The 27,525-nt window shown below is 42.9% G+C and overlaps 1 protein-coding gene across 1 annotated transcript in view; it reads right to left on the reverse strand.

The window, feature by feature from the left end:
* Window positions 1-1,223: 1,223 nt before the first annotated feature.
* The window catches only part of PIWIL4 (piwi like RNA-mediated gene silencing 4), a gene marked incomplete at both ends in the record, with an annotated part of 41,378 nt that continues 15,076 nt past the window's right edge, over window positions 1,224-27,525 (reverse strand). The window contains 13 exons of the mRNA XM_081153124.1: window positions 1,224-1,340; window positions 2,024-2,171; window positions 2,273-2,407; window positions 4,226-4,379; window positions 6,236-6,306; window positions 7,975-8,078; window positions 9,067-9,267; window positions 12,844-12,916; window positions 14,961-15,145; window positions 17,594-17,705; window positions 20,458-20,575; window positions 21,484-21,604; window positions 26,984-27,095. Of these exons, the coding sequence (XP_081009250.1) occupies window positions 1,224-1,340; window positions 2,024-2,171; window positions 2,273-2,407; window positions 4,226-4,379; window positions 6,236-6,306; window positions 7,975-8,078; window positions 9,067-9,267; window positions 12,844-12,916; window positions 14,961-15,145; window positions 17,594-17,705; window positions 20,458-20,575; window positions 21,484-21,604; window positions 26,984-27,095 (1,651 nt within the window). The remainder of the gene's footprint in view (window positions 1,341-2,023; window positions 2,172-2,272; window positions 2,408-4,225; window positions 4,380-6,235; window positions 6,307-7,974; window positions 8,079-9,066; window positions 9,268-12,843; window positions 12,917-14,960; window positions 15,146-17,593; window positions 17,706-20,457; window positions 20,576-21,483; window positions 21,605-26,983; window positions 27,096-27,525) is intronic.

Below are 27,525 nucleotides of genomic sequence, written 5' to 3' on the forward strand. Positions count from 1 at the left end.
CTAGGTCGACGCTCAACCGCTGAGAGAGAGAGAGAGAGAGACGGACATCTCTGTGAAAGAGAAACATAACCTGGTTGCCTCCTGTACCTTCCCCAACCAGGGATTGAACCCAAAACCCAGGTATGTACCCTGACCAAGAACTGAACCCACGGGGAGACACTCCAACCGAGTCACTTGTCCAGGGCAACAAAAGCGACTTTGATGTGGTAGCTGTGCAATTCTGATTGGAGTAAGGAATTTGATACATCAAGCATAGACTACTGTTTTGAGAAGTTTTTATGTAAAGAGAAGCAAAAAACTAGAGGGGTAACTGGAGGGGGAAATCGTTTATTAAGATAGAAGAAATAATAGCGCATTTATCATGCTGATGGGAGGAACCCAGTGGGAGGGGCGATTGATGATGCAGGAGAGAGAGGGAAGAAGTGCTAGAGCAGGGCCCTTGATGGGTCAGAAGGGGTGGGAGTGAGCGCACAGGTGGAGGGCCTTACACAGAGTTTCCTTATAACAACAGGGGAGGGCAGGGCCCATGCACACAGACGCCCTTAGATGGGTACGTGAAATGGGAGCCTGCGCAAGTCCTCTCGGGGGGAGTGTTTTCTCCGTGCAGTAGGAAGCAAGGTCAAAAATGAGAGGAGGAGTATGAAGTGAGATAAAGTACCATCAAGAGAGCAAATATGTTCAGTTTAGAAACTCGAAAGTGACTGCGATGAGATCTGGTGGGTAAGAATCTTTGTTGAAAACGCTTAAATAACAAGGTTCACATGTAACTTCAACTGAAATTCAAATAACAGTGAACACAATATGCAATGCTCTGAATTTTCTTTATTTCCTAATAACTACTTAAACCACTCTACAAAATGCTACGAAACATTAAGAAAACTTCTGAAACATGTAGGGTGGGCATTAGACCCTGTTTACCTACCCATCAAAACATCATGCAAACACGTATTTTCTTAGAGGGGATTCAGCTCTGTGGAATTACTAATAGGTGACAGTACATTTTAATTCCATATACCACAATGAGAATCTACCCCAAGCATATCACTCTCAAAGAAAACAACATACATTCCTTTTGAGCCATTTCAGATTAAATTGTTGTGTTTCTCCCAGAAGTTAAAGCTAAGATCAGTCTCCTTTCCGCAGTCACAGCCATGGCGGGTTTGTAAAGGGTGTGCCGACGACTCCTGGGAGTCCTCATCTGGAAACACCGATGGCTCGCGTCATCACAGGTAGAAGAGAGAGTTGGCTAGTTGGAGACTTGGTTCTTTGTGAATGCTCTGTGCCACGAGGAAGGTCAGCTTGTGCGCGTACTGACACGGTGCTGGGATGCTGACCAAGCCCTGAGAGGAGAAAGTAGGGGTGGTCATGAAGACGACTTGTTTTTCTAAGCGATTTTTTTCCTGAGATTATTCATCTACTAGTTATGTATACAATAGGGTTTGTGTGTGAGTAAACAATAATCAGACTCAGCCAGCACAGGGCATCCCGCTCCCTGGGCAGAATGGGGCAGAGGCCAGTCTGGCTTCCTGCTGCCGGGCGCTGGGAGCTACCACACTCAGGGCCAATCTGTGTTTCCTTCGACTTCATGTTCCAGGGGGCTCAGAACGAATCCTGGCCTTGGACTCTGAGAGCAGCACTTGGCCTTGAGCACAGGCACACAGAACAGGGCCAGGCCCGTTCCTTTCCCACCAGACATCCGAACGGGCTTCAACTTCCTCAACTGTAACATGGAAGTAACAGTACCCCGAAATCCTCCCAGGCTTGCATAAGACAAGGAACACATATAATCAAGTCCTTTGGAAATTATAAATACTAATGTATTAGTAGTTACTGCTATTTCATTTCTATGACAGACTCAGTTTCTCCCACTGTGAACTCGAGGAGTCATTCATTCACTCATTCATTCATTCCTCCCTGGTGAAAAGTCAGGCGTTATGCTAGGCGTAGGGATACAGTGGTAGGAATCCCTGGGTGGGAAACCTGAGTATCGGTACTCAAGCATTAGTGAACGGCTGCCACTCACCGGCCAGTTGTAGTACAAGTGGCACAGTTTGAACGTGAGTCTCTGCATGTGGTCGGGCTTCAGGCCGTTGTCATCGTAGATGACGTTATAGTAGGTGGGATTCACGGTTCCCCGACGGGCGGCCTGGCTGACCAAGTAAAAGTCATACCTGAGGGGGAAAGTGGAATGAATGTGAGAAAGAAGGCAAACAACATAAGGGCAAACCTGAACAACACCCGGTGAACGTCTCATGAAAAATCGGATTTCTACAGCACTTGCCATTCAGGACGCGTGGCTTCTGAATCCACCACGGTGCCAAGTGGAGGGTTCTGCAAGGTGCGGTTCTCCTCCATGAAGAAGCGTGGCATGCACCTCTTCCTGACCACGATCACCGACAGCCTGGAGCTGGGAGCCAGAGAGACAATAAGAGAACTAAAACCAAGCCGTGCTGCTTTCTATTTCTCTTATTTGCTAAGTTTTGATGGAATAAATTAATAAATTCATTAGAAAAACACTGCAAAAACAAAGAAAATTAAAATCACCCCCAGCCTCTCTTCCCGTAGAGACATACAAATTTTTAAATTAGGGATTGTCCTCATTTGCTGCAAAAGTATGGTAGGTCCAGTCATTTGGCTAATTTATATCATTAAAGGGGATGGGGAGGAGTGGTTGACAGGGCAATGAACTTCAATTAGCACGTCTTAAAAAAAAAAGATTTTTCAGAATTATCTGTGGAGACGATTTATTTTTTCCCCATCAGCAACAGTCCCCCTATTTTCACCTTCAGTCGTCTTCTCAATTTCTGAATAGCACAGGGAAAACCAGAAGTCCCTCTGACTCCTCTAATCAGCACTTCTGAACCATGTAAAACACACTCTTGAGAGGATGGATGGGCGAATCAAATATACATTTGGGCCAGATGCTGAATGACCAAGTGTTAAAGCCAGCATTTGGTAAAGCCAAGGCCAAATCCAAATATCGGCCAGCATGGAAGAAACCTCTGGGATGCAAAGGGCACCGTGAAATTTCATGTTAAGCATTTTGATTATTTAAAACACATTATTAGCCCGGCCGGGCGTGGCTCAGTGGTTGAGCATCGACCTAGGATCCAGGCGATCGGGGTTCGATTCCTGGTCAGGGCACATGCCTGGGTTGTGGGCTAGGCAGCCAATCAATGACTCTCTCATCATTGATGTTTCTATCTCTCTCTCCCCCTCCTTTCCTCTCTCTGAAATCAATAAAGATATGTTTAAATAAATAAATAAATAAAACACATTATTATTGTTTCCAATATTGAGACTTAAAAGCTGATGTCATAATTTAGGAAAACTAACTCCTGAGCCCTGTCAGTGATCCCTAAATTTCATACTTGTGATTCTGAATAGCTACGTTCACCTGCAGTCAGTGAGGAGCGAGAGATTTGGGCTCTGACAGTTTGGATGCAGCTGAAGGTGATCTTGCCCCCAAGCTATTCTGTGCTCTCTCCTAACAGCCACTGATGAGGTCAAGACTCAGCTCCTTTGTGGCTCTTGGCTGTGACACTTGGTTGATGGTGGGGATGGTGGGATAACCCTACAGATGGAGAGCCACGCACTGCCTGGAAGAAGATGCTTTCTGAATACTTTCAGATTATCATCCTCCCCCATTTTCCAGTTCTAATATTTGTCTTGCACTTTCACACAAGGAATGTGGTACTGAAACATGGAATCAAGACGCGTGGCAATGGAGCGAGGTGCCTGCTGTTTAAGGTGGGCTGATTTCCACCAGCAGTCCGGCTTTCTCGGCACTCACACTCCTCTCAGCACCTGCCGTAGACCTCGGCTGTACATCGGTGCCTGCACCTCAGACGGTCAGCCCTGTGTGTGGATCTGGGCCTTGAACTTGAAACCACAGCTTGTTTTTCCCCGCATGGCATGTTAATGTGTATGAAGCGTCTTCACCTGCCAGCAGCCGTGTGGACTTTCTGCTGAATCTCAGCGTCAGCCGCTCTGGAGAATGTCACCTGCCTTCCTCCAGGCGCCACCACCCCAGGCCCCCAAAGCTCACAGCACTCAGGCTATTTATTAAGACCATCCCGACTACCCTCCAATCCAGGGGAAATCAATCCATCCAGATGCAGAGACAAGAGCAAAACTTAACTGCATGAAAACAGATCCGCTGACACACAATAATTCCAATATTTACGACGAATGTGCTATAACCGGCAGAACAGTGACTTAATACCTGGTGTTTGGACTTGCTTCTGTCACGCTGCTCAGCAGCTGTGGAACTTCGTACTGCGTGAGGGGGTGCAGCTGGCCGTTCCCCACGCCGTCGCGGTACACGACGACCCGCGCCGGCAAGCCGTGGTTGTGCTCGTACCACTTCTTGAGCGCGCCTGCAGAATCGGGTGTAAGAAAACAGTGACTTGTCTGACGCCAACAAAGAATAAAATCCCCATTAAATTTCAATGTTTAGATAAGAATAAAATTCCCATTAAGTTTCAATGTTTAAATAAGTTTGCTCTTTCGGACCACTGGGAAATAGGGAAATAACCCAACTTGGGTTGTATTTGCAAAAACATAAAAACTTTAGGGAACGTTCTTGCGTCTTCGCTATTTGAGGAATCATGGTTTCTATGGCAAAACAGATTTCTTCTTTAATATATATTTTTTTATTGATTTCAGAGAGGAAAGGAGAGGGAGAGAGAGATAGAAACAGCAATGATGAGAGTGAGTCATTGATCGGCTGCCTCCTGCACGCCCCCCTTCTGGGAATCAAGCCCAAACCCCAGGCATGTGCCCTGACCGGGAATTGAACAGTGATCTCCTGGATCATAGGTTGACGCTCAACTGCTGAGCCCCCCTGGCTGGGCCAGAACAGATTCTTAAACTTAGCATATTGCTTTAGTAAAATTTTAATATTTAAACAATAAATTTAATTCATGCACTAGACTTACAAATTCCCAAAACCAAATTAATACTAATTGAGTTACATCAAGTCTTTAAATCTTCTCAATAAATATAGACTGGACACTTTTAGGTCATTTTCTTCTCTAATGAGCATAAATATGGAACATAAGGAAAGACCCCGGCTGTTCCTCTGGAAGCATCTCTCCACAGGGACTCACCCAACTAGATTCCAAGTCCCACTGACAATATGAGCTTTATAAACATTTCCACCCACTCTAACTAGAAATCACCTAAAGAGCAGAGACCAGGCAGTAACTCCCACCCAATAGAAACTTTTCATAACTACTAAAAAAAAAAAAAAAAAATGACCAAGTTTTGAAGCACGAAGTAGCATAATAATACAGTAAAGATGCAATGATTCTGTTTGTGTATATATTGCATATACAATTTATCAGTTTATCATCCAGGAAATTCACTTTAGGTTGATAGAAGATGGTCAGATATGTAAGTCCATTATCAACACATATCACCAAATTCACTTTTTTAGGAAAAAAATCTGTACTGCCCTGGCCAGTGTGGCTCAGTTGGTTGACGGTCGTCCCATGCACCGGGAGAGGTCACCGGTTTAATTCCCAGTCAGGTTACATCCCCGGAGTTGAGGGCCCTAGCCCCAACAGGGGGTGTGCAGGAAGCAGCCGATCAATGTTTTGCTCTCACATCGATGGTTCTCGCTCCCTCTCCCTTCCACTCTCTCTCTAAAATCAATTTAAAAATAAATTTAAAAAAAAATCTGTACAACCCTCCGAAGTTTACAGATGGGAAAACGCAGATCGGGGAGGGCGTGAAGTGACAAGCAGACTGCTAAGGATCGACAATGTCCAGAAGTGGGCCAGGATTGGAGGGGGGTGGGAACCCCAGGGCCCTCTTTCCACCACACCACACTGTGAAGAGGGCACCCTTCCTCACCTGCTGTCCTCCCCATCTCCTGCTACACCACACTACCTACCAACACCCCAAAGACTTCTCTCCCGTTTCTACACCTAACACTGCTCTGTCATAAACCTTGTTTTTCTGGGTTACGTTTCTTTTGGCCTTCAAACTATTTGCCAGAGCCACCAGCAGCTACAAACTCTCCCTCCTCCTGGCTTTCTGTTTATCGCTCCCAGACACAATGTGACTTCTACAGCCTGACTGTTAGCCTGAGTCAGGACACAGCTCTGTGGAACTTCAACTGGCTGCCCGTTGACTCAGGTGGGCTCGGGAGTTTGCTTCTGGTCTCCTATCAGCAGCATGTGGACCTTGGGTCTGAAGGAGCCCACCCCCATGGCTAGGTTTCCAGTACCGATCATGAAAACTTTTAAGCAATCTGCAACCTCAGTGGTTGTTCTCTGAAGGATACAGCGGGAAAACCACCTAACGTAAGCAAAGAACAAAAAAGTAAAGTTCAAAAAAGTCTTCCAAAAATATGCATTAGGGTTAAGAAATAGACATTATGAGTAAAAGTCAATGTTGTTCATAATTTTGTATATGCTATATGATCACAATTATATTAAAAACTCACCCTCCCCCCAAAATGAGATTTAATGAAAGGAGAAACTAAAGCATTGTGCTGACATCAGACACATCTGGGTTCAAATCCTGGCCGGCGTGGCTCAGTGGTTAGCATGTCAGCCCACACACCAAAGGGTCACGGGTTCAATTCCTGCTCAAGGGCATGTACCTCGGCTGCAGGCTCGATGCCCAGCCCCGGAGTGTGCGGGACGCAACCAGTCCATGTGTCTCTCTCTCCTCAATGTTTCTCTCTCCCCTCTCTCCCTCCCCCACTTCCACTCTCTCTAAAAAATCAATGTCGATGGAAAAAACAACCCTCTGGTGAGGATTAACGACAACAAAAACTCCTGGCTGGCATACTCATCAACTACGGGACTGAACTTAAGCTTCAGTTTCTCACCTGTAACAAGAAAACTTACAAGATGGTGTGATAGTTACTACCTCATAGCATTATTGTAAAAATTAAATTAGATAATATATGGGAAGTGCTTAGCACCGTACTTGACACATTATAAGCACCACTAGAGCCTCTATGTTATTATTATAAAGGGATTTATTACTTTCAAAATAGACAAAGATTTCTCAAGCCTTATAAGCTTCCACTTCTACTGGGGAGCCTTTTGGACTTAAAATCTTAACACTGATTGACTTATTTAGATTTCAGAAGCAAGTTTTCTTGCTAAAGTCATCAGTTAATTTAAAGCACTTAGAAAATAAAGATCCTGACAGTAGTAGTATGCTGTCAACATTATTATAGTTCTCTAAATATAGGACACAATTAGGATGCTAACTGGCTGGACGTCCTTTATCTGCTTCGTTAAGGAAGTGACACACATAACAGGGACCTTTCAACCTGGAATGAAGTCAGAGGCATGCTGCTATTTTTCCTGTTTTCCACAATCCCAAACAGATACCCCAGCACAAATTTAATGGAGTAAATCAAACAGCTTAAGTCTACAAGAAGAAATGCTGCCAACAGCTCCTACAGCCTACATTGTTTAGATACAAATATTGAAACAATGCTAAGAACTACAATTTAAAAAGAACTATTTGCTCATGTGTTATCCTTAATCCTGCCTATGTTTTTAATAGCCGTGTGAACAGCCACCACATCGAGTGTCTGCGAGCATGAATATTAATAAAACACTAACAAGCACGAATCCAGGCAATCTGATTCTCAACTGCTTGACACAGTGTATGTGAAGTTTCTGGTACAATGCTTAATACAGTGCAGATGTGCAGAAAATAAATGCACAAGAATTTCCACATGGCCATCCTTTGGGGAATACGAATAGCATATGAGCAATAGCTTGTCCTACTGTATGTGTAAAAATTGTTTTTTAACGAGGCCATTATTACACCAATATTACCAGTCACATTTAAATATGTAAGTATAACTTATGACCATAAGTGCTCATATTTTAAAAATGAGTAAAGAATACAAACTATTCCTTGCTGGATAGCCTTTAGTTAAACCACAATTCATAGTCTAGAGAGTGGAAGAGTATGTTAGGGTCATTGTACAAGTACCTGGTGATCCTGACGTTAACACTGGCCACGAATCCAACCACCACCATTCCCTTGTTGAAGGCATCTTTACAGACATCAATGCCAACTACCATCAGGGACTTTAACTGCAAAATTAAATTGTTCATGATTTAATGGGATGAGGTATAATTGCCCCCAAACAATGACTTAATATGAAAGTTTTAAAAATTATCCCTGGTTATTAAATTATTGAAGTTAAGCTATGTGCCAAGGAGATCAAGGTCCAGATGAGGCAGATTATTAAACCAGAAACCAAAGAGACTTAAGGCTGAAGGGTAGAATGTGGTACATACACTGCTTAAGAGACTCTAACTATAGTCCGAAATAGCAACCATCCTTTGTGGAGATGGCCATGGGTCATCAGTGGTTCAAAGGATTCTGAGAAAGTGGTCAGTCCATTTATCCCTTGCCTCTGGGCTGAAGGAATCCGAAGAGGAATTCCAGTCCCCTTTCTTCAGATCTCTAAGGGACCCTCACCTGGCTATGCACGTCCAGGAGGGGCAGCTGGGGGGTCGCCCCATACACCCTGCTTATGGAAACGTCAGGGAATGGGCAACATTCTGTCTTTTCTCATCCCCTCACTTCCTCCCACAGTGGCCACAGTTCAGGAAAGAGAAGAAGTTTTTCTCAGTTCCCCACACTGGAGGTTTGGATCACAGGCTCTACCAGCTCTCCAAGGTCTGGGGAGGCCCATCCAGGGTGCAAGGCTCCTCTGAGAGTTAGCGCCTGGTGAAAACAGGTCAAGACAGAGGCCGTGGAACACAAATTTTAAATAGCTGCCAGGAGGCTCTATTCCATGGAATTCTCTTCCATGAAAAATTCTGTTATCAGCTTAACTGAAGCTCCCTGAGAACAGGGCCACGCCTCAGCTGCGCACACCTTCATGGTGGCTTGTGCGATGTCAAACCCACAGCAGAGGTCAACAAGCAAAACCAATACCTCTGGGATCATGTAAAAATATCTCCTACTTTGATTTCACTCAAAAAATGAATTAATCAACTCATTGATTACTAAAAGGACAAGAGTGACAGATTCCTCACAGGGATAAAAGGACAAGAGTGAGAGATTCCTCACAGGGATCTCGATGGCCCACAGCTCGCCGCCGAGTTTACAGGTCATCTGCATGGCAATCTTGGCGGCGATGCTCATCATGATTCCCTGCTTATTCAAGGTCCGAACGAGCACGCACTGGCTCGGGACCGGGCAGTCGGAGCTCAGATATTTTTTAATGGACTCGTAATAGTTCTGCTGAGTGGAAGGCAGAATGCACATGACCTAAAAGAAAAAAATAAGTCGATTCGCTTATGCTTAGAAAAATGAATACATGGATTCTCCAAACATCTTTTGCCCTTAAGTCCTCAAGAAGCAAATGTGAACGTGCCTACAGGCCTTTAAACTCTGGCAATGAATCAAGGCCATCTGAAATACCTTCTCACTGGCCATCCACTCCACCAAGCCCCCCTGCAGTCTCACCCCCTCGCTTGGCTTTCCCTTCCCCTCCACTTCCCTACTGACGTCAGTCTGTCTGCCCTCGAGCTCCCCTCTAAGGAGCTCCCCCTCTAGCCGCCTCCTCACCCTGACCCTCTCTGTGGCTCCCCAGCTCTCCTCCCCTCTGCCCCCAGCTTCACCTTCAGAGAACTGGCTTACACTGCGGTCTTTTTCCCACTAGGTACTAAACCACCAAAATAAAAGAAACAAAAACAACGTATTTTTTGTTTACTGTTACTTGAAAGTAAGGATTTGGGACGAGGGGAAATAAGGAGAGAGAAACTTCAGGTCCCCTGGGGTTTTTTAATTCCACCCATCTCTGTCACTCCCCCTTCTATTCTATACCTTCAAACCCCCTAAATTATAGAAAAGACAGGCACTGTCATGATTAGCAAAAGAAAACAGTGTTTTTACCTATAGATCTGCTCAAAATCATAATGTCAAGGTCTAAAACTATTTACACTTAATTATAGGAAGTAGGGAAGGGTAATTTTAAATTGCCAGTGAAATTCTCTCAGGAGCCTTCCTTCCTTCCAACCTATGAGTCTGGGGCGAAGTAAGGCAGGGGCAGAACAAGGCGGTGGCTCAGCGGGACCAAGGCCAAAAGAAGGTGGGAGCCACGTGAGACTGGTTACACACCAGGTGGAGAAGTAAGCAAACATTTAGAAAATAACAGCAGCCACGTTTCTATAAGAGGAGGAGGGGTACAAATTTGGAAAAGGAGAATTTTCTGTAGTATTGAATTGGAACTGGAGGTGTGAACACATTTTTAATATATACATAGGTTCATATAGTAATAAAATAGATGTAGTTGTACATAATATATATGTACGTATACATAGACACATACATATACATATTATATATGTGTGTGTGTGTGTGTGTGTGTTTTTGCCCTAGCTTTGCCCATTGAGAAAGCCTGGGACAGTGACTATGGAGACATGTCAAAAAGACACAGAAGCCAGCTTGAGTGGGGCTCTCACTGGAAAAACCAGGGACAATTTGGGCATCAAAATAAATAGTAGTAATGGACTATAAGTTAGTAAGTAAAATAGGAGTTCATTCAGATACAAATAGATGAACAAAGAAATGGAGAGAAAATACAGCTTTTCTTTATAATATAATGCCACATAATCAATGTAGAAGGAAGCATGGAATTAGAAAGCCACTGTTTGGCAACCATTGCAGTAATAATGGATTCAGACAAGAATTACTAATGGATTCTAAAACTAGTGGGTAAAAATTTGATGAGGAACAGATATTTACATAGTCTCAAAGTACTTCCCTACCAAAAAGAAAAACAATGAACTATAAAGAGAAAAAGAGTAACTTGACAGATGCCACCTTAATCAGTGGGGTACCCTGGCAGGATGCAGTAAGGACACAGAACCATACTTCCGCCCAAAGTGCATAACCTGAATTTAATCAGGTTAGACAACTGAGGGACATTATACAAAATACCTGGTCTATACTCTTCAAAATTAGAAGATGATCGAAGGCAAGGAAAAAACTACAGAACTGCTCCAAATTGCATGCGAGACTAAAGAGACAGGGCAACCAAGTGCAACGCATTACATCCTTTCACTAGAGAGGACATTTTTGAAATAAATGGAGAAATGGTCACCGAGTCTGTGGACTAGCTGGTCATACTGTCTCTTGATTATGATGGTTGTCCTATAGTTCTGCAGAAGAGTGACCTTGTTTGTAAGGAACATGCACCAAAGTTTGCAAGGGTAATGGAACGTCAGGTCTGTAACTTACTTCAAATGGTTTTGGAAAACAGAGGTAGATGATTAATATAGATAGATGATAATGATAGATAGATAGATGATAGATAGATGATAGATAGATAGATAGATAGATAGATGATAGATAGATAGATAGATAGATAGATAGATAGATAGATAGATAGATAGATAGATGATAGATAAATAGATAGCTAAACGAATGATAGCTAGACGGATGATAGACGGATGATGATAGATAGATGATAGATAGATAGATAGATAGATGATAGATAGATGATAGATAGATAGATAGATAGATAGAGATAGAGAGAGATAGAGAGATAGAGAGATAGAGAGATGATAGAGAGATGATAGATAAATAGATAGCCAGACGGATGATGGAGAGACAGATGATAGATAGGTAGATGTATATAAGACAATAGATGATAGATGACAATTAGGGAATCTGGGTGAAAGGTATATGGGAGTTTTTTGTACTAGCTACTTTTCTACAAGTTTGATTTTATTTTTTATTTTTTTAATGATTTTGCAGAGAAAGGAAGGGAGAGAGACATCAGTGTGAGAAACATCGATTGGTTGCCTCCTATAAGTGCCCGACGGGATCGAACCCGAAACCTGGGTATGTTCCCTGACCTGAAATCAAACCTGAGACCCTTCAGAGCACTGGTTGACGCTCCAACCAACTGAGCCACACCAGTCAGGGCTGATTTTATTTTTTTAAGTAAAAAAAGTAAATGCTCTTAGGGTGAGAATTCCCTTTGTTTAATACAACATCCTTATGGACCTCTTTTTTTGTGTGTGTCTAAAAGAGCTAAATTGCTTTTCTTGAGATGAACAGGTATGTAGGGAGCTGAGGTGAATGAGCTGGGAAGATATGAGGAGGAGATGGGACAGGGAAAGCACTGCAGTGCAGTGTGAGGCCGAGGCCTCTGAGAAGAGCACGCACTTCCAAGAAATAGGAATGGCTGAGAGGTTTTCAAGAACAGGGATGTCAATTTTAACTTGTCTGCAATGTTGGAATATGATGTCATCAAGCCTTGGTCCCAAACCCTGCCCAAGGTCAGCCTCACACCACACACACACACACACACACACACACACAAAACTTTGGGAAATGAGGCAATTGTGGAAATCCCACAGGGTGATGCAGTGCAGGAGGAAATGGTATTTGCAAAAGATAAAACACACACAGGAAGGCGAGAAATTGAGGGGAAGCAGGAACATGGGCCACAGGCGACATGGAGAAACCTAAACCCTCTAAGAATCCCTGAAACGCTGAGAAGGACACAGGTGCCCCAACCTTTATAGGATAAGATGGAAGTCAATTTATCTTCAGTGAAAGATGACCCCCCAACAAATGGAAAGACATGGAGACACCCAAAGGCTGATAACAGGGGTCACAACGAGTATTTTTAAATTAATATTAGAAATATGAAAGAGAAATAAAATGTTGATTAAAATACTAAGTTAATGCTTTCTTGGGTGTTTGGGGAAATGCCCGGCAATTAGTAAACATCTCATGGGAGGTCATGTTCAGATTCTTTCTTTCAAGACTATTAGATACAACAAAAAATAAAAATTATACATCAAAACACAAAAATGATCCTGTACTCACCAACTGAACATCAGGGTCAACATGTTTCTGGATAGCGCCAAAAAATGCAGCTGGGCTTTCCTGAACTTTTATGCTGCACAGAAAGATTAATTTTGAAGATATAAAATCCCCTTCATAGTAGCACATAATCATATGGAGTTAAAATAATACAAGTGGATTTTTATAACAGACTGGTAATTTGAGAAAAAAATCATTAGAGAAAAGTGATAACCTTTTGAGTCTAAAACTTTCTCCCACCCCAAGATATGCCAGAAATATCTAATAACCATTTTTATTAGCTTAAAAAATAGTTTGTTGGAAAATAAAATTTTCTGAATTGTATGGAATCCCTATAATTAATAATTCTATTGCTCAAAATGAGGCTGAACGTGAACTTTTGAAATCACAAGTCTCAGTATCAAATGTCTGAAACAGGATTCAAATTAAACTGGGATTAAGTTTTCTCTAATACAGTATCTCCATAAAATACTTAAAATGCATGTTTCAAAAATCATCAGGTTAATGAGACCAAGATATTCAGCTAATCTTGAACCTGTATGATTCAGACTAAAAGACTTTTTCCCTCTATGCCAGCTTGTTTGGAGCCTAGAATATTTAATCAGTCAGCAAGTACTTACCAATGATCTGTTCTGCGCTTACATTAAGTTAGGGGCCAGAGGCTACAGAAATAATCCCTACACGGAGGAATTTCTAAATCCACTTTCTTTCCATACAATCAGCCTCCCTGAAGTGTTTATGACTGGACTGTCCCAATGCCCAGGGGCCTTTTAAAACTTGCCCGGCAGGGGGCAGTGTCACTGTCTGCTGCTTGCTGATTCCAACTGAGCTGTAGCAAGACTTCACCGCTCTGTTAAAACAACTAAATGCTTCTGCCTTTTCCAACTCAATCTCTTGAATGCAGACTCAACCATTATCTTACTGTCCATTCCCTCTAAAGTCACCTGGCAAAGGTTTACGATGGGAGAAACTATGCATATACGTCAAACGTGTAAATGGATACTTCATGGAGGGGAGAAAAGGGTGGAATAAAATACAGGCTTTCAAATAAAACAGTCCAGGAACAGGACATGGACACGAGGTGCTCATGGAATTGGGGTGAGAAAGATGCCAGCCCAAGGTCTGCTGACTGTGGCTTCTTACATTAATCTTTTCCTGCCTTATTAATTAGCTCATGGTTTAAAAGAAATGAGAGCAGGTGGAACTCAAAGCAGGCAATCTGTTAATAGATTTGATAAGAGGAGAATTCTAAACTGTGGTGTAAAATGAGACTTCGAGAGTATCTGTGGTTTTCAACAATGCTTGTACTACTGATGTAATTAATTAGCAACCATGTTTAAAGTGTAATTTCCCAGTGAGGGCATCTGCATCTCCACCATGACAAAGGAAAAGAATTACCTACTGCTCCTTACTAAGCATATCAAGCTCAATCAAATGAGGTATGACCAACTTTATGACTTTTCTAAAGCAAAACAATATTCAGTTTGGAGTGTGCCTGCGTATGTATGGATCCTTTACTAAATCAAAAGCAACTAATTTATCTTTCTCATCCCCCTCCCCCAAACCACCATAGTACATAACATATAGCAGATAGTCAATAAATGTTCAAAAACTAAATGAATGGCCTTGGTTTTATCAGAAAACTATCTATATGACTCATTTTATGCTATAGCATCAGAAAAGCTATACCAGATCTATTTTTTTCATTCAATTGTAAAGCATAAAATTTACCAAGTCAGGAAACGCAACTTTTATTTTTTTAATATCCTGTTTGTTAAGTTTTATAAATAACTAATATGAAACAATTAAAGAAAAAAGTTGAGAAGGCAATATATGAATTTATACCTTAACTAGTACTGAAAGACTTCAAGGTAGTAAGACTACTGCTTAAAGAACTGAAACAAAAAAGGTTTTACAAAGACCAACATAAAATATATCTTAATTATATAAAAACATAATCATTGCAAAAATCTAATTACTTCTATTTTCTTGACACTTTATATTAGGAAACTTTATTGAGACAAAGCAGCTTTTATATACATCAGCCCTTATTTCCTAGCTTCTAACCAAACCAAACTAATGCATAAAAAATGTTGGGAGGGCTTTCAGTGCATGCTCACATTTTGGGATAGTCCACATTAAAACCCATGGAACTTCCAACTCTTCTCAAGCAGCTCAAAAAGTTCTCAATCACAGTTTCGGCTCTGCTGCTACATATAATCAACCATTTATTCAGAGACTGTGCGCTTAAAATCTTGCAAGTCCGAATATCCTTGGACCAATCAGCAGCACACACAGGTTGACACTGGGAAAAACAATGATCATGAGAGCATTGAACATTATATTCAGGAAGCAATTAAATAAAGACAGTGTGAAGATGGTCCACATTTGTCAGTAGAGAAGTATTTAGTACGGTTTGCTATTCAGACTCAAAACACTGGCACAAGCTCTGCACGTGCGAAGAGAATGCACTTGCTTCCTGGGCGTAGAAGCATCTGAGCACCACCCCAGCTCGGCCACGCCATGGCTCAGAGCCTTAGACACGTCCCTTTACTTCACAGGCCTCCACTGTGTGCAAAAAATGGTGTCTGATTCAAAGATCTCTAGGCTCCCTTCCAGCTCTGACCCTGACTATGAATGGCTCAGGCAAGTGGGCTGTCCGATTTGGTCTCTGTCCTCTAGGCATCTAGATAGCTCAAACAGAAAATGCTAATCACTGCTACTCCAGATCCTCATGCTAAAATAACAACCCTACAGGGCAGTTAAGAATATACTTATGCAAGGAGTAGCTACATTTAGGAGTAAAGATGAGGCCAGGACACAAGCTCCTTGCTCACTATTGGGAGGTTCTCCAGGTGACCAGGAAAAAACAAGCTCTCTGCACTGAAGAGGGGAGACTTTAGACTGGTCACGCTGGTCACTAGCCTTCTGCTTATATCCACGGGCTGGAGTTGAATAGAAACGTCCTTGGTATGGTGAGCTGGGAAGAGCCACTGTTAGAATTTAAAAGAACCACACTGTACTCTACTCCCTTGCTCCTCAAAGTGTCTTGCAGCAGCACGGCTATGTCCTGAGAGCTTGTTAGAAACACAGAATCCTGGGCCGCACCCGAGGCCTACTGAATAGGAACCTGCATTTTGTAAGTTCCCAGGTGATTCACCTGCACATTAATGTTTAAGAAGCATTATAATCCCCTTGTTTTCCAGACTCCAAAGCTGTGGCTGATAGAGGTTATTGAGCCAATTGGTGGTAGTGACAGGTCCAGAGTGCTGGGCTTCCTGACACTGCAACCAGGGCACTTTCACCAAGCACTCTGACGTCCACCCACCAGCCATCCTCAGGACGCCTTGCCGTTAGGTGGCCAGGCAGGGCCTGGGCTCCAGGAGGCGAACGCAGCCTGAGAATGAGGGGGAAGGCTCAGCCCACCCTTATTAATGGTCTATCTGGAGCCAAGGTTTATTCCTTCCCATTACAGCCAGCATGAGGAGAGCCACGGTCCTCGCACCTACACTCCCACCTGTTATGGGCTGGCAGGAGACCCAAGACAAATGGCGAAGGCCCATTCTGAAGTCTGTGAACCTTTAGTTTACTCATTTCCTAGAACCCAACTTCAGAAAAGCAGAATTGGTCAAGAAGTCGATGACCCAGTCGCCTCTAGCCATCCCCCACAACCTCTAGGGAGTAGCTTCTTCCATTTTACTGCTCCTGTGGAGATCTGTTTCCGTGCCAAAAAATGCAAGAAAAGCTCTGACAAATAGGACTTATGGGAATGATGATACAGAGCATTTTAAATATTTAAACCATGCTTTATATGTGAAACTAAAATTGAGCTTCTCTATATTGACTCCTGACCACGGTCCTAATGGGGGCCTACATTTTAGTACTTTACAAAATTATGTTCTGTTTTGTTTTTAAAAGTAGTTTTTCCTCAGCTTCTCCAATAGGGTTTTGGTAATTTGAAATAGATTATCAAAAAGAAATGATGAAAAAAAAAAAAATCCCCATTCTGCCAGCACAAACCATTCGTTGCTCAGTTACATTAGTTTAGACATGTCAGTTTATTATATCACATAAGGCAAGAAGAGAGCCTTTATAAAATGAAATAAACTATAACTGGATTTAAAGATGAAGAAAACCCAGAAAAAGTAGGAAGATAATACACAATTTTGCATAAAATAGATTCATTTAATCAACCAAAGCCCTAAAGAAGCAGTGATTGGTCTCGAAGTTTCAGAACACCTTTCTCCCTAAATGGTGTGGCTGGGGGATGCATTCTGTGCGAATTTCTTCATGTTTATGCCAATTGAGCAGCATTTTACTTTGGGATAAAAACAACTCTGGTACCAGGAAACATAATTTATTGAAATGAACCTTCACCAGTTAGCAGAATTTTCCCAGGTACAGTATTACGAATTTATTTTAGTGACCTAAGAATACTACAATACCCAATAATAGGTGGGGATGTTTTCATTGCAATGGCTTAAAATGCCATTTTTAAATATGTCTTTAAATGTGACACTGCATCACACTGACTGACCTAAATCATGTCCTCTGGGAGCTGCTAAGCCCAGCAAGTACCCTGAAAGGGAAAAGTAAAACAGAGGGGACCTCAATGTTGAGGACAAACGGGGCTCATGAGCATGGTCACAGAAAACCTAATGAATATTATAAGCCCACTTAGTCTCCAGCATATGATCGAGCTGACACACATTCAAGCAAATATGTTAAATAAAAATAAAATCACAGCACTTACTATGTGGTCTTGCATTAATATTTTTTCTGAAGGCACAACCCGGCCAGTCAGTGACACCTGGCATCCAAAATGCAGCCCCCAGGTCTCCAGCTCAAAACGAGCCTCCTTGTTTCTGTTGATAGAATTGAGTTTTAAGTCACTCAAGTGCTTATTTTCTAAAGAATTTTAATCATTAGAGACAGAATTATAACTTACTGAATTATTCAGAGAAAGACTGATTTTTTAATTTTTTTTTTAGGATTCCCAACTTCTATTACTGAATTATTCAGAGACTGATTTTTTTTTTTTAGGATTCCCAACTTCTATTTCTACTCATTAATTTTTTTCTCCTGCTCAAAAGAATTACAGGACAACTGTGCCCATCTGGGATTAACAATCAGTACTGACATTTAATAATATGTGACCTTGAGCAAACTCTTAAAACTTTAAAAAAATTTTTTTTAATTGATTTTTAGAGAAAGGGGAAGTGAGAGTGAAACATGGATTAGCTGCTGCCTGCATGCCCTTTACCGGGGATGGAGCCCACAACCTGGGCATGTGTCCTGACTGGGAGTCAGACCCACGGCCTCTCAGTGCACAGGACCACACCCAGTTAACTCAGCCACACTGGCCAGGGCTTAAAACTTTTTAATCTGTGGTTTCCTTATTGGCAAAATGTAGGGATAATGAAACCAGCCACTTCATAAGGTTGATGTAAAGATTAAATATGACAATACATGGAAAGGGCTGCCACAGTGCCTGGCACATGCTACGTGTTATGTGACATATTGTTCCTGATAATAAACTTAATAAAGAGCTATTGTGGAGCCCGGCCGGGCGTGGCTCAGTGGCTGAGCACTGACCTATGATCCCGGAGATCCCAGTTAGATTCCCGGTCAGGGCACATGCCCGGATTTCGGGCTCGATCCCCAGCAGGGGCCTGCAGGAGGCAGCCGATCAATGACTCTCTCATCATTGATGTTTCTCTCTCTCTTCTTTCCTCTCTCTAAAATCAATAAAGACTTTTTTTTTCTTTCTTTTTTTCTTAAAGAGCTATTGCGGAGCCTCTGCATGTGGAGATGTCTTCTGGGAATATCTGAATTTGTGGCTGGGGAGTAGCTGGAGGATACAGGAAGGGAGCATAAGAACCTCACGCTTCAGAAGATTCACAGGACAGGGCAGCGGGAAGACCAAGAGAATACTAGGATTAGCCAAAATAACCACTTTATATTTGCATAGCACTTTAGATTTACAACTTAATAAACTTTAATCATGCTTTATGTGTTACCTCGTTGGATTCTGACATATGATCATCTCTGTGAGCAACCTGAGAGCGAGCATATGACCTTGGGTCCTGGCATCTGTTATACAGTAGCCGGTACATGGTGAGCCAGACACTCACCAAGGGACTGATGAGATTCACGCTTTTGTTTACCTACCAAAGCTTCCTCTCTCCCTAGGGGAGCTCAAACCTCTTTACCACTGACCCTCCGCAACGGCTCATTATTTCCATCTATTTGTGTCATGTCTAGTCTGGTCACACTAAATACTTTGAATTATTTTGCTTCAGATATTGTCTGTCTAAGATGAGATGGGTGAGGTAATCACTGGTCAGGACACTGGGTAGAAATAAAGGGGTCACTGGAAGGGGGAAGAGAGAGGTGTCGGGAAGACTAATCCATAGCCAGATATGAGGGGAGAGAACCAGAGATAAGTAGCAGTAAGTTAGTCTCAAGTAGGAATAAGTCTGTGGGATGCCCAGGATAAATGACATAAAGTGAAGCCATAAAATAGAAAATTATGAAACCAGGAGCATGATAATAGAGATGCACATTTATCATATGGAATCATTAAAAAAAAGCAGGTTACAAAACATGATGTAAAATGCTATGCCATTTCCCTAAAGAGGACATGATTATATGCAGTTGAAAAGATCTGAAAGAGCATACCTCATTCAATTATGACTCACTCGTTTATTTAACAAATTTTACAGAATATACACATACACCTCCTTCTTTTTGCTTATGTAAATTTCTAAATTCCTCCTCCAAATTTTTTCATCTTTAAAGAAAAAAAGATCATTCTACAACAATGTTGCCCAGTAGAAATACAAAGCAAGCCATATGTTCAATTTTAAATTTTCTAGTAGCTGCATTAAAAAAGTAAAAATCAACAAGTAAAAATACCTTTTAGAGATATATCATCTAACCCAGTGTAGTCAAAATGCAACCATTCCAAGATATGGCATTCACCATATTTTAAGTGCCCAATGGTTTTACATGAGGCTACACTGAAAGACAGTGAAGTTTTAGGAGGTCAGAACGGAGAACCAGGGAGAAGCTCAAGTTTCCCATCACAGGTTACAGCTCATTGTGACAAGTGAGGGCAGGAATGCCATCTGAGCATCAGGTGGGCTGAGCCAAAGGGCACAAAGGTATCCTAAGTTTAAAGAATAAATAGTGGGGTTTCCCCACGCTCAGTGTGCTGAGGCCAATCTATTAAGATCTGAACATTCCTGACCCTGAATATTAGGGGCCTGGAGTGGTTGGTTGAAGGATTTTGTTTTTTAAATTATAGCCCTTTTCTTCATTTAAACTTTTATCCAGAACCTCAGCGTATTAAATGGATGAAAGCAGAGTCGACCAGTTGAAGCGGGTGGTGCTTCTACCAGTGCAGACTTTACCTGTCGCCCCTCAACCGGTAGCCCCGAGGCATCCTGGATGCACCTCTGGCCCTGGACAACACAATTAATTCAAAAATGCCTTCCTCTGAGTCAACAGGAATGAGACATTTTCACCAGGGAATGAAACATTCTATAGATCATCCAGTTCTATAAACTGGGCCGTAGGCCGGTACACTCTGTTCCCGGGGAGGCGTCCCCATACCTCTGGATGTCATCGGCGAGCCTGGCCAGGCGCTGCTGCCTTCCGAGGGGACTGAGACGAGTTTCTTCCGCCACAGCCCTCATCAGTTGGAAATCAGAGGTTGCCTGGCTAGTAAGTCCTATTGGAAGTAAACAAAAATAAGGTGAAAAAAGTGAACGGTATACAATGTAACCCCAGCCATCTCAAACACAGTGTAAGCTTTTCACTGAAACTGAATCAGATGTAGCATCTGGATAGGACTCTCCAAGAGAAACACTAGCCACATGTCATTTTTACTTTTCTAGTAGCCACGTTTAAAAAAAACGACAAAAAAGAAACATGCAATTATTCTAAATAGTGTATATTATTTAACTCAACATATCCAAAATATTATCATTTCAGCATGTAATCAAATACAAAAAATGTATTGAGTTATTTTCTCTCTTTTCATACTAAGTCTTAGAAATCTAGTCTGCATTTTACACTCACAGCACGTCTCCATTCCCTCTATCACATTAGTCACATTTCAAGTGCTCAATAAACACGTATGGCTACCGGCTACCACACGGGACTGTGAGGATCTAGAATATCAGAATACCACTAAAAACGAGCACCTCCTCCCTTCAAGGAATGTATCCTTAGGAGTGTCTCTAACTGCAAAGTAAACACATACACACCATAACTGACTCGAGCAATACAAAAATGTAAAAAGTAGAAAGTCCTCCCTTCTTAGTCCCACCCTGTTAATCAAATGAGCATGATAAAAAGTCCTCGAGACTTTTTACTCAGATTCCACTATGCAGTGAAGATTGCCTTCTGGAAGCACACGAGATAAAGAAAGTCGGTAACCTTTACTGAGCCAAGTAATTTCCAAAGGGTACTCTACCTTCCCACTTTCTCTGCTATCAAATGAGCTATTTAAGGGTCCACCCTCCACGGGCTGAACGAATGCTCTGAAACTCAGCTCACTGAAGGAGGCCCCACCCAGTGCTAAGCTCCGGAAGCCTGCGATCGAGAACCTGCTGGAGTATAAAACATAAACATTACCTGTTAGAAAGCAGAGCTCGGGGATCAGGTGGACCATCCGAGCCTCAACGTTATTTCTCTTGCTTTTCAACAGACTAACAAGCACTGGCTGATGTAGGTCAGATAAAGTAATATCATATTGCTATAGAATGCAAGATTAATGAGGGAAAAGTTAACATGGAAACTGTAAAATGAGCATCTTTGCTTATAAGCAAGAAGGTCATCACAAAATGGATAAGCAATTTTTTTTTTCAATAAAAAAATAATCCCGTGGTTGCCTAGTCATTGCTGCTTCCTTCTTCTCAGGTTCTATCTTTTATATCTGAGGGCCAGTTTTTAATTATCTTTTATAGGGTGACATGGGTTTGTTCTGTTTTTAATCACTTCCCTGCTCTCTTCTGGGTTTCATCCAAGGTCAGCGTAGCCTCCCGCTGACTCTATACATAGTGCAATGAGCCTGCTGGAGCTGCCTCAAGGTCAGCATTTCCACTATTGACGACTCAGGCGGGCTGCCCCATGTGTAACTACCTGGCTCAAAGCACCTATATTCATTTTGAAAATATCTATACAGAAGTTGGAGGTGAGGGTTTTATTAAGTCAACCTCAACTTCCCCAAAAGATCACCACTGTCCTTAACTTCTAGGATTGCCAGCTGTTCTACAGAAGCAGCTGTGAAGTCTAATGTGAGTCTGACCCCCAGTCCTTCTATTTAATTGGACTGGGATGCTGGGGGAGTTACCTACCTTTCCTCATCTATGGAACGAGGAGAACAGAAGTTCAGAAGTAGCCCATATAAACCACCAGCATCACGTCTGGTTCTTAACGAGCTCCTACCTCACCCCCTTTCCCACCCTAGACTTGAATTTCACTATTTTCACCTTGCCAAAAGTTCCTTCCTCTTCCAAAGGCAAAGGTTCCAATTAACACTCATTTCCAGAATAATTTACTCAATACTAATGAATGAACAACTGGAATTATAAATTACAAAATGCCCGGGCACTCTGTGATGCCGACATCAATAATCATAATTAAGCAAGAAGTGAGTGTTTCTTCATTTCAATAAGGACTTTTAGTCATTAAAATAAAAAACCAATTCAGAAAATTGCAATTTAAAGTGGTGCCCGCAATTCATGTTACAGCTAAAAAGCTTGGAGAAGCCTTTGTAGAAGGGTTTTTATACACAACTTCATTAATTCAGTACACATCCTATGCCTACTACGTTCCAGGAATTTACCTAAAAAGCAAGGTATATGGGAAGCATAAATAGCAATATGCTAAGTACTTACATTTTTCATTTAACCTTAACAAACCAGATATCATCACCACCCCCTTCACAGATGAGGAAACACCATGAGAAACTCAACACTTCCCCAAGGCCCTGTAACTAGACATTAGCACAGCCAGGACTTAACCCTTAAGACGTGGGAACCTCTGCTTTTTGCACCATTCAGTACTGGGTTCTGGGGTTGGGGGAGGGAGGTGTGTGTGGAAGGGGGGCAGAAATGGTGGTGGTAGTAAAACAATTTATGGCTCTTAAGTCAGGGAAGGCTTCACGAAGGAGGTAGAGTCCAGAGAGCCCCTTGAAGAAAATGTGGGGGTTACAAGGACTCCTGGGTAACAGCTGGGGCAAAGCTGGGGCATGTTCCAGGAAGAGAGTATTCTTTTGTGTGTGTGTGTATGTGTGTGTGTTTTCTTTGAGTGTGTGTGCATTTTTTTCTTGTTTTTTCTTCTCATTTTTTTTTTTTAGGGGGGGGTGGGGGTGGGAGTATTCTATTTACCTGGAGCGTGGCCAGGAATTCTCCCCACTATGCTACTTCATAAGGTGAACGTTACCATCTTCCTTGCCCCAATTTTCTTAGCATTTGAAAATGTTTTTCATAAGATAAAACAGAGAAATATAAAGGCCAATGTCAACATGCCTTCCACTTTGAAAGCAGACGACATAATTATTCAGTGTTCCTGTCCTGGAGAAAGAGGAGGGCATTCTAGAAAAAGGCACAGTTTTGTTTCTTTTTCTCCCTAATTACCAATGTAAGTGAAACGTAACTCACTTCAAAGAAAGCGAGCGAGATTTTGCAATTATTCCCTTTTCAGAATGTCACAGGTCCTAAAATCCATCTAAGCTTAACCAGGCAGAAAAGAAACCCAAATGTTGCACAAGCTTTGTGTTTAACAAACACACACCACAGATCTCATTTCACGCACAACATGCTCTGCGAAGCACAAGGCACCAAGGGTGAGCCAAATGCCACCCCTGTTCCAGAAGGAAGCAGTGTGACATGCAGTACAAGTTAGGGAACAGCCAGCTCTTCTGTGACTGGGACAGGAAGCAGAGTCAGAGAGGACTTCACAAAGGAGGAGACACCAGCCTGGGCACCGGGATTTACCTGGTGCTGAAGGAGAAAGGTACACGCAGTGTGGCGCTAGGCAGAGGTCAAGGGAACGTGAGCAGAAGCTGAGGAGCACTTAGTGAGAGCAGCGCGGGTGCACGGTGGGAATGCCGTGGGTGGCCAAAGCTGAGCTGGGGCCAAAGCGTGTGATGCTGGAGATGATAAGAGGAGGCTGGGGAAAGGGCAAGGGCTCCGCGGTCTACCCAGGGCTCGCGATGGGCGGGCACCGTGCGGAACGCTCTGTGTGCGATCACCTCGCTCAGCGTTCACGCTGCACCGTGACGGCCGCAGACGACTCCCCTGGCAGACGACACCACGTTTAGTGGTTTGCCCAGGGTTGCGCAGCTATGCCAGGACCACCTTATTCCAGAGCGTGTGCTCTTAACCAGAGTTCTGGGCGGTGTTTCAGAAAGCTCCCTCTGGTGGCAGTGAGGATGACGGGTCACCGTGGGGGTGACCAAAATCCCCCATATGGGAATCGCTGGGAGGTTCTGCACTGAGGCCGTGAAGAGGGTTGGGGAGGAGAGGGGCATGGGTTCCAGGGAGAATTCGAGGATAAAAAGAGCAGTACTCACCTGGCCAGCATGGCTCAGTGGTTGAGCATTGACCTATGATCCAGAAGATCGAGGTTTGATTCCCAGTCCGGGCACATGCCCAGGTTGTGGACTAGATCCCCAGTAGGGGGCACGTAGGAGGCAGCCGATCAATGACTCTCTCATCACTGATGTTTCTTTCTCTCTCTCCCTTCCTCTCTCTGAAATCAATAATTTTTTTTTTTTTAAAGGCAGCACTCATCTTGGTGACAACCGAAGGAGGCTGTGAGGGTGAAGCGGAGCAAGGAAGTCAAATGATTTCCTGAGAGGCAGAAGTCCCAGGAGAAAGAGAAGTGAGGAAGACAATGAATTCAGTACGAATTATGTTAGTTTGAGATGCCTGCAGGATACTCATGCAAATGTGGTCTGAAAATAGAGATGAATATGTAATTTGGAAATGAGGCCAAGGCAAAAACACTGTATTTGAGAGGTCACAAAATACAAAGAAAAGATCCTATATGAGGGAACCATGGTGAATAATAGCGTTTAAGGTTTGGGGGGAAAGACAGAGAAAATGTCAAAGGAGGCTGAAAAAAACAATCTGAACGGAGGTGGAGAACCACCAGGGATGTGCCCTGGGAGTCAAGGCTGGAAGGTCAGCCAGGTGGGAGTGATCATTAGTGTCAGATGCCACCAAGAGCCCATTAGGATGAGAACAGTAAGTGAATTTGACCTTAAAAGAGCTATTTCCGAGACAGAGTAGTAAGAAGGCAGGAAAACTCCTTGACAAGTGGAATAAGGGAAACTGAGACAAAATAATTACACAAGGCCAAACAATTTCAGCAATTTACAGCCAGCTAATGAAGCACACTTCCCTAACCACCGTCACTTAGGATCAAATGGTTTACACATTTCAGACCAGCCAGGGGCCGACCAGCCTCAGTCCTAGTCTCTCTTCCATGCCGTTCTTTGAAAATAGAACTAACCAGAAAATAATCCTGACCCCTCTATAGGCACATTTTGATGAATCATCTTATTGGAAGGACACACCTGGAAAGCTAATGAATATTCTGTTGAGATCCTCCCCTGAGACTTCCCCTAGAATCCCCACTGGCCAAAGAAAGATTAAAAAGCCTCAAGACAAAGAAGCCACGGCGTGCCCTAGGTAGAGCCTGCACACACCTTGTATCCCTGCCCTCTTCCTCCTAAACTCTATGGGTCCTCATGAGACTTGCAACCAGGAGAGCAGCAGGCGGCGGCAGCTCATCCCAGGCTCACCCCCTGAACCTAACTCTAAGGCCCCCTCTTTCTCTGACTTTCCAGTGAGCTAAAAGCAGCCATGCCTTGGCTCACTTCTTTCACTATGACTTTTATTTCCCAGTGAGCCATAGGAGGCCCACCTAGGATTATTTCTTTCCTGTAATAGTTCTACGAAGCCAAAACAGTCCCAACTAGGCTCTCTGCTGTTGCTGCTTCCATCCTAAGCCCTTCCTTCATTTCACTGTCCCCAGCTGTAATAAACACACTCTCAAAATCACCTGGACTCACACTGTGAAATCTTTCCTCCATGAAGTCAAGAACCCACACTCTATCAGCCAGCCTGAGGCAAACCCCCTCTGGGCCTAGTCCCTGTATGGTAACATTGCCATCGCAGCAGGCCAGATACCAGACTGCTGAGGCTTCAGGAAGGACTGAAGAGGTGCTTGGAGCTAATGTAGATAACTTTCTAAAGAAATCAGTGAGGGAGGGAAAGGAGACAGCTTATCTTGAAGGTGTGGAAAAGTCAAGGAAGGGTTTTTACTTTGTGTTTTTTGTTTTTGAAAACATCTGTGAGATTTTTACACTCTTGGGAATACTATTGTACATGAAAGAGAAGGGACCTCTAAAAAGAACTGAAGGTGGAGGTGGGGCAGGGGTAATTGTGAATAAAACTCCCAGAGGCAACAGGAAGTTCCATCAATAAATGTTTAAGTATCTACTATATGCAAAGCACTATGCTAGCCCTGGCTATACAGAAATAAAGAGCTCAAAGTCCACAAGGGGAGTCAGATCATTCACACCCTATCCATAATAATCTGATGCAGCTAAGTGCAGGAAGGTGAGCCTGGGGAGAGCTTCATGGGGTGCCCCTAAGAGCTGACAGCTGAGCTGAGTACTGAAGGGTGTTTAGTGATTGGCTGGCTGTGAAGGGGTGTCCAGGAAGAGGAAGCAACATGTGTGAAAATGCACAGGGAAGTAACTGCAGAACATACAAAGAAAACAGGAGTGCTAAGAGAAAAAGCTCAAGAGGCAGGGAGGGGTCAGATTATAAATGGCCTTGGAAACCCTGCCCAGGAGCTTAGATCTGGCTCCTAAGTCAATAGGAAGCCATGGAAATATTTTAAGGGGAGAAGAGATTACTCGGCCTACAGGAAGAAGGACAATAGGAGACAGGATGAGGGTCTGGGCCAAGCCAAGGATGGCAGGGCCAAATCAGAGAATTATATTGGAGGCAGACTCAGCCTGACAATTTGAAGAGGCTGTTGAACTTGGAAAGGAACAGGGAGACTTCTCTGAGCTAAGAGGAAGGGAGCTAGGATGAAGGGAACCAAGTCCTACCTGTTTATAGTAATCCACATAGGTGATCTCAGTGCCATCCCGCTTCTGAAAGGAGTGGGTGGGCTTCACGGACCAGTCAATGTCATCGACACGATAGGTTTTGTTATTGTATCTGGTAAATGCAAGAAACATTAAAAGAATTTTTCAAATCATGCAAGATAAGCAGCAATTTCACTACACTTATTTAAAAAAAAAATTAATGTTTTTATTATTAAGTTTAGAAAGAGAGGGAGGAGAGAGAAACATCAATGTGAGAGGGTAACATGACTGGGGTGCCTCCTACACACCCCCTGTGGGGGATCAAGCCTGAAAGCCGGGCATTTCCCCTGACCGGGAACCGAACCACAATCTCTGGGTACATAGGATGATGCTCATCGGCCAGGGCAATTTCACTACACTTTTTATTCAAAAAATTAGACTCCAGAATTTCAGAAACTATGGGAGAGAGTAACACTAGAATAGTCACTTTAAAAAAAAAAAAGTGATCAGCTCTTACCTGAGAAGAGTAATAATTAACTCTTCAGTCTACAGGAAAACCTGTA

The sequence above is a fragment of the Miniopterus schreibersii genome (genome assembly GCF_964146895.1).
Source record: "Miniopterus schreibersii genome assembly, chromosome: 12".
Taxonomy (NCBI): Eukaryota; Metazoa; Chordata; class Mammalia; order Chiroptera; family Miniopteridae; genus Miniopterus; species Miniopterus schreibersii.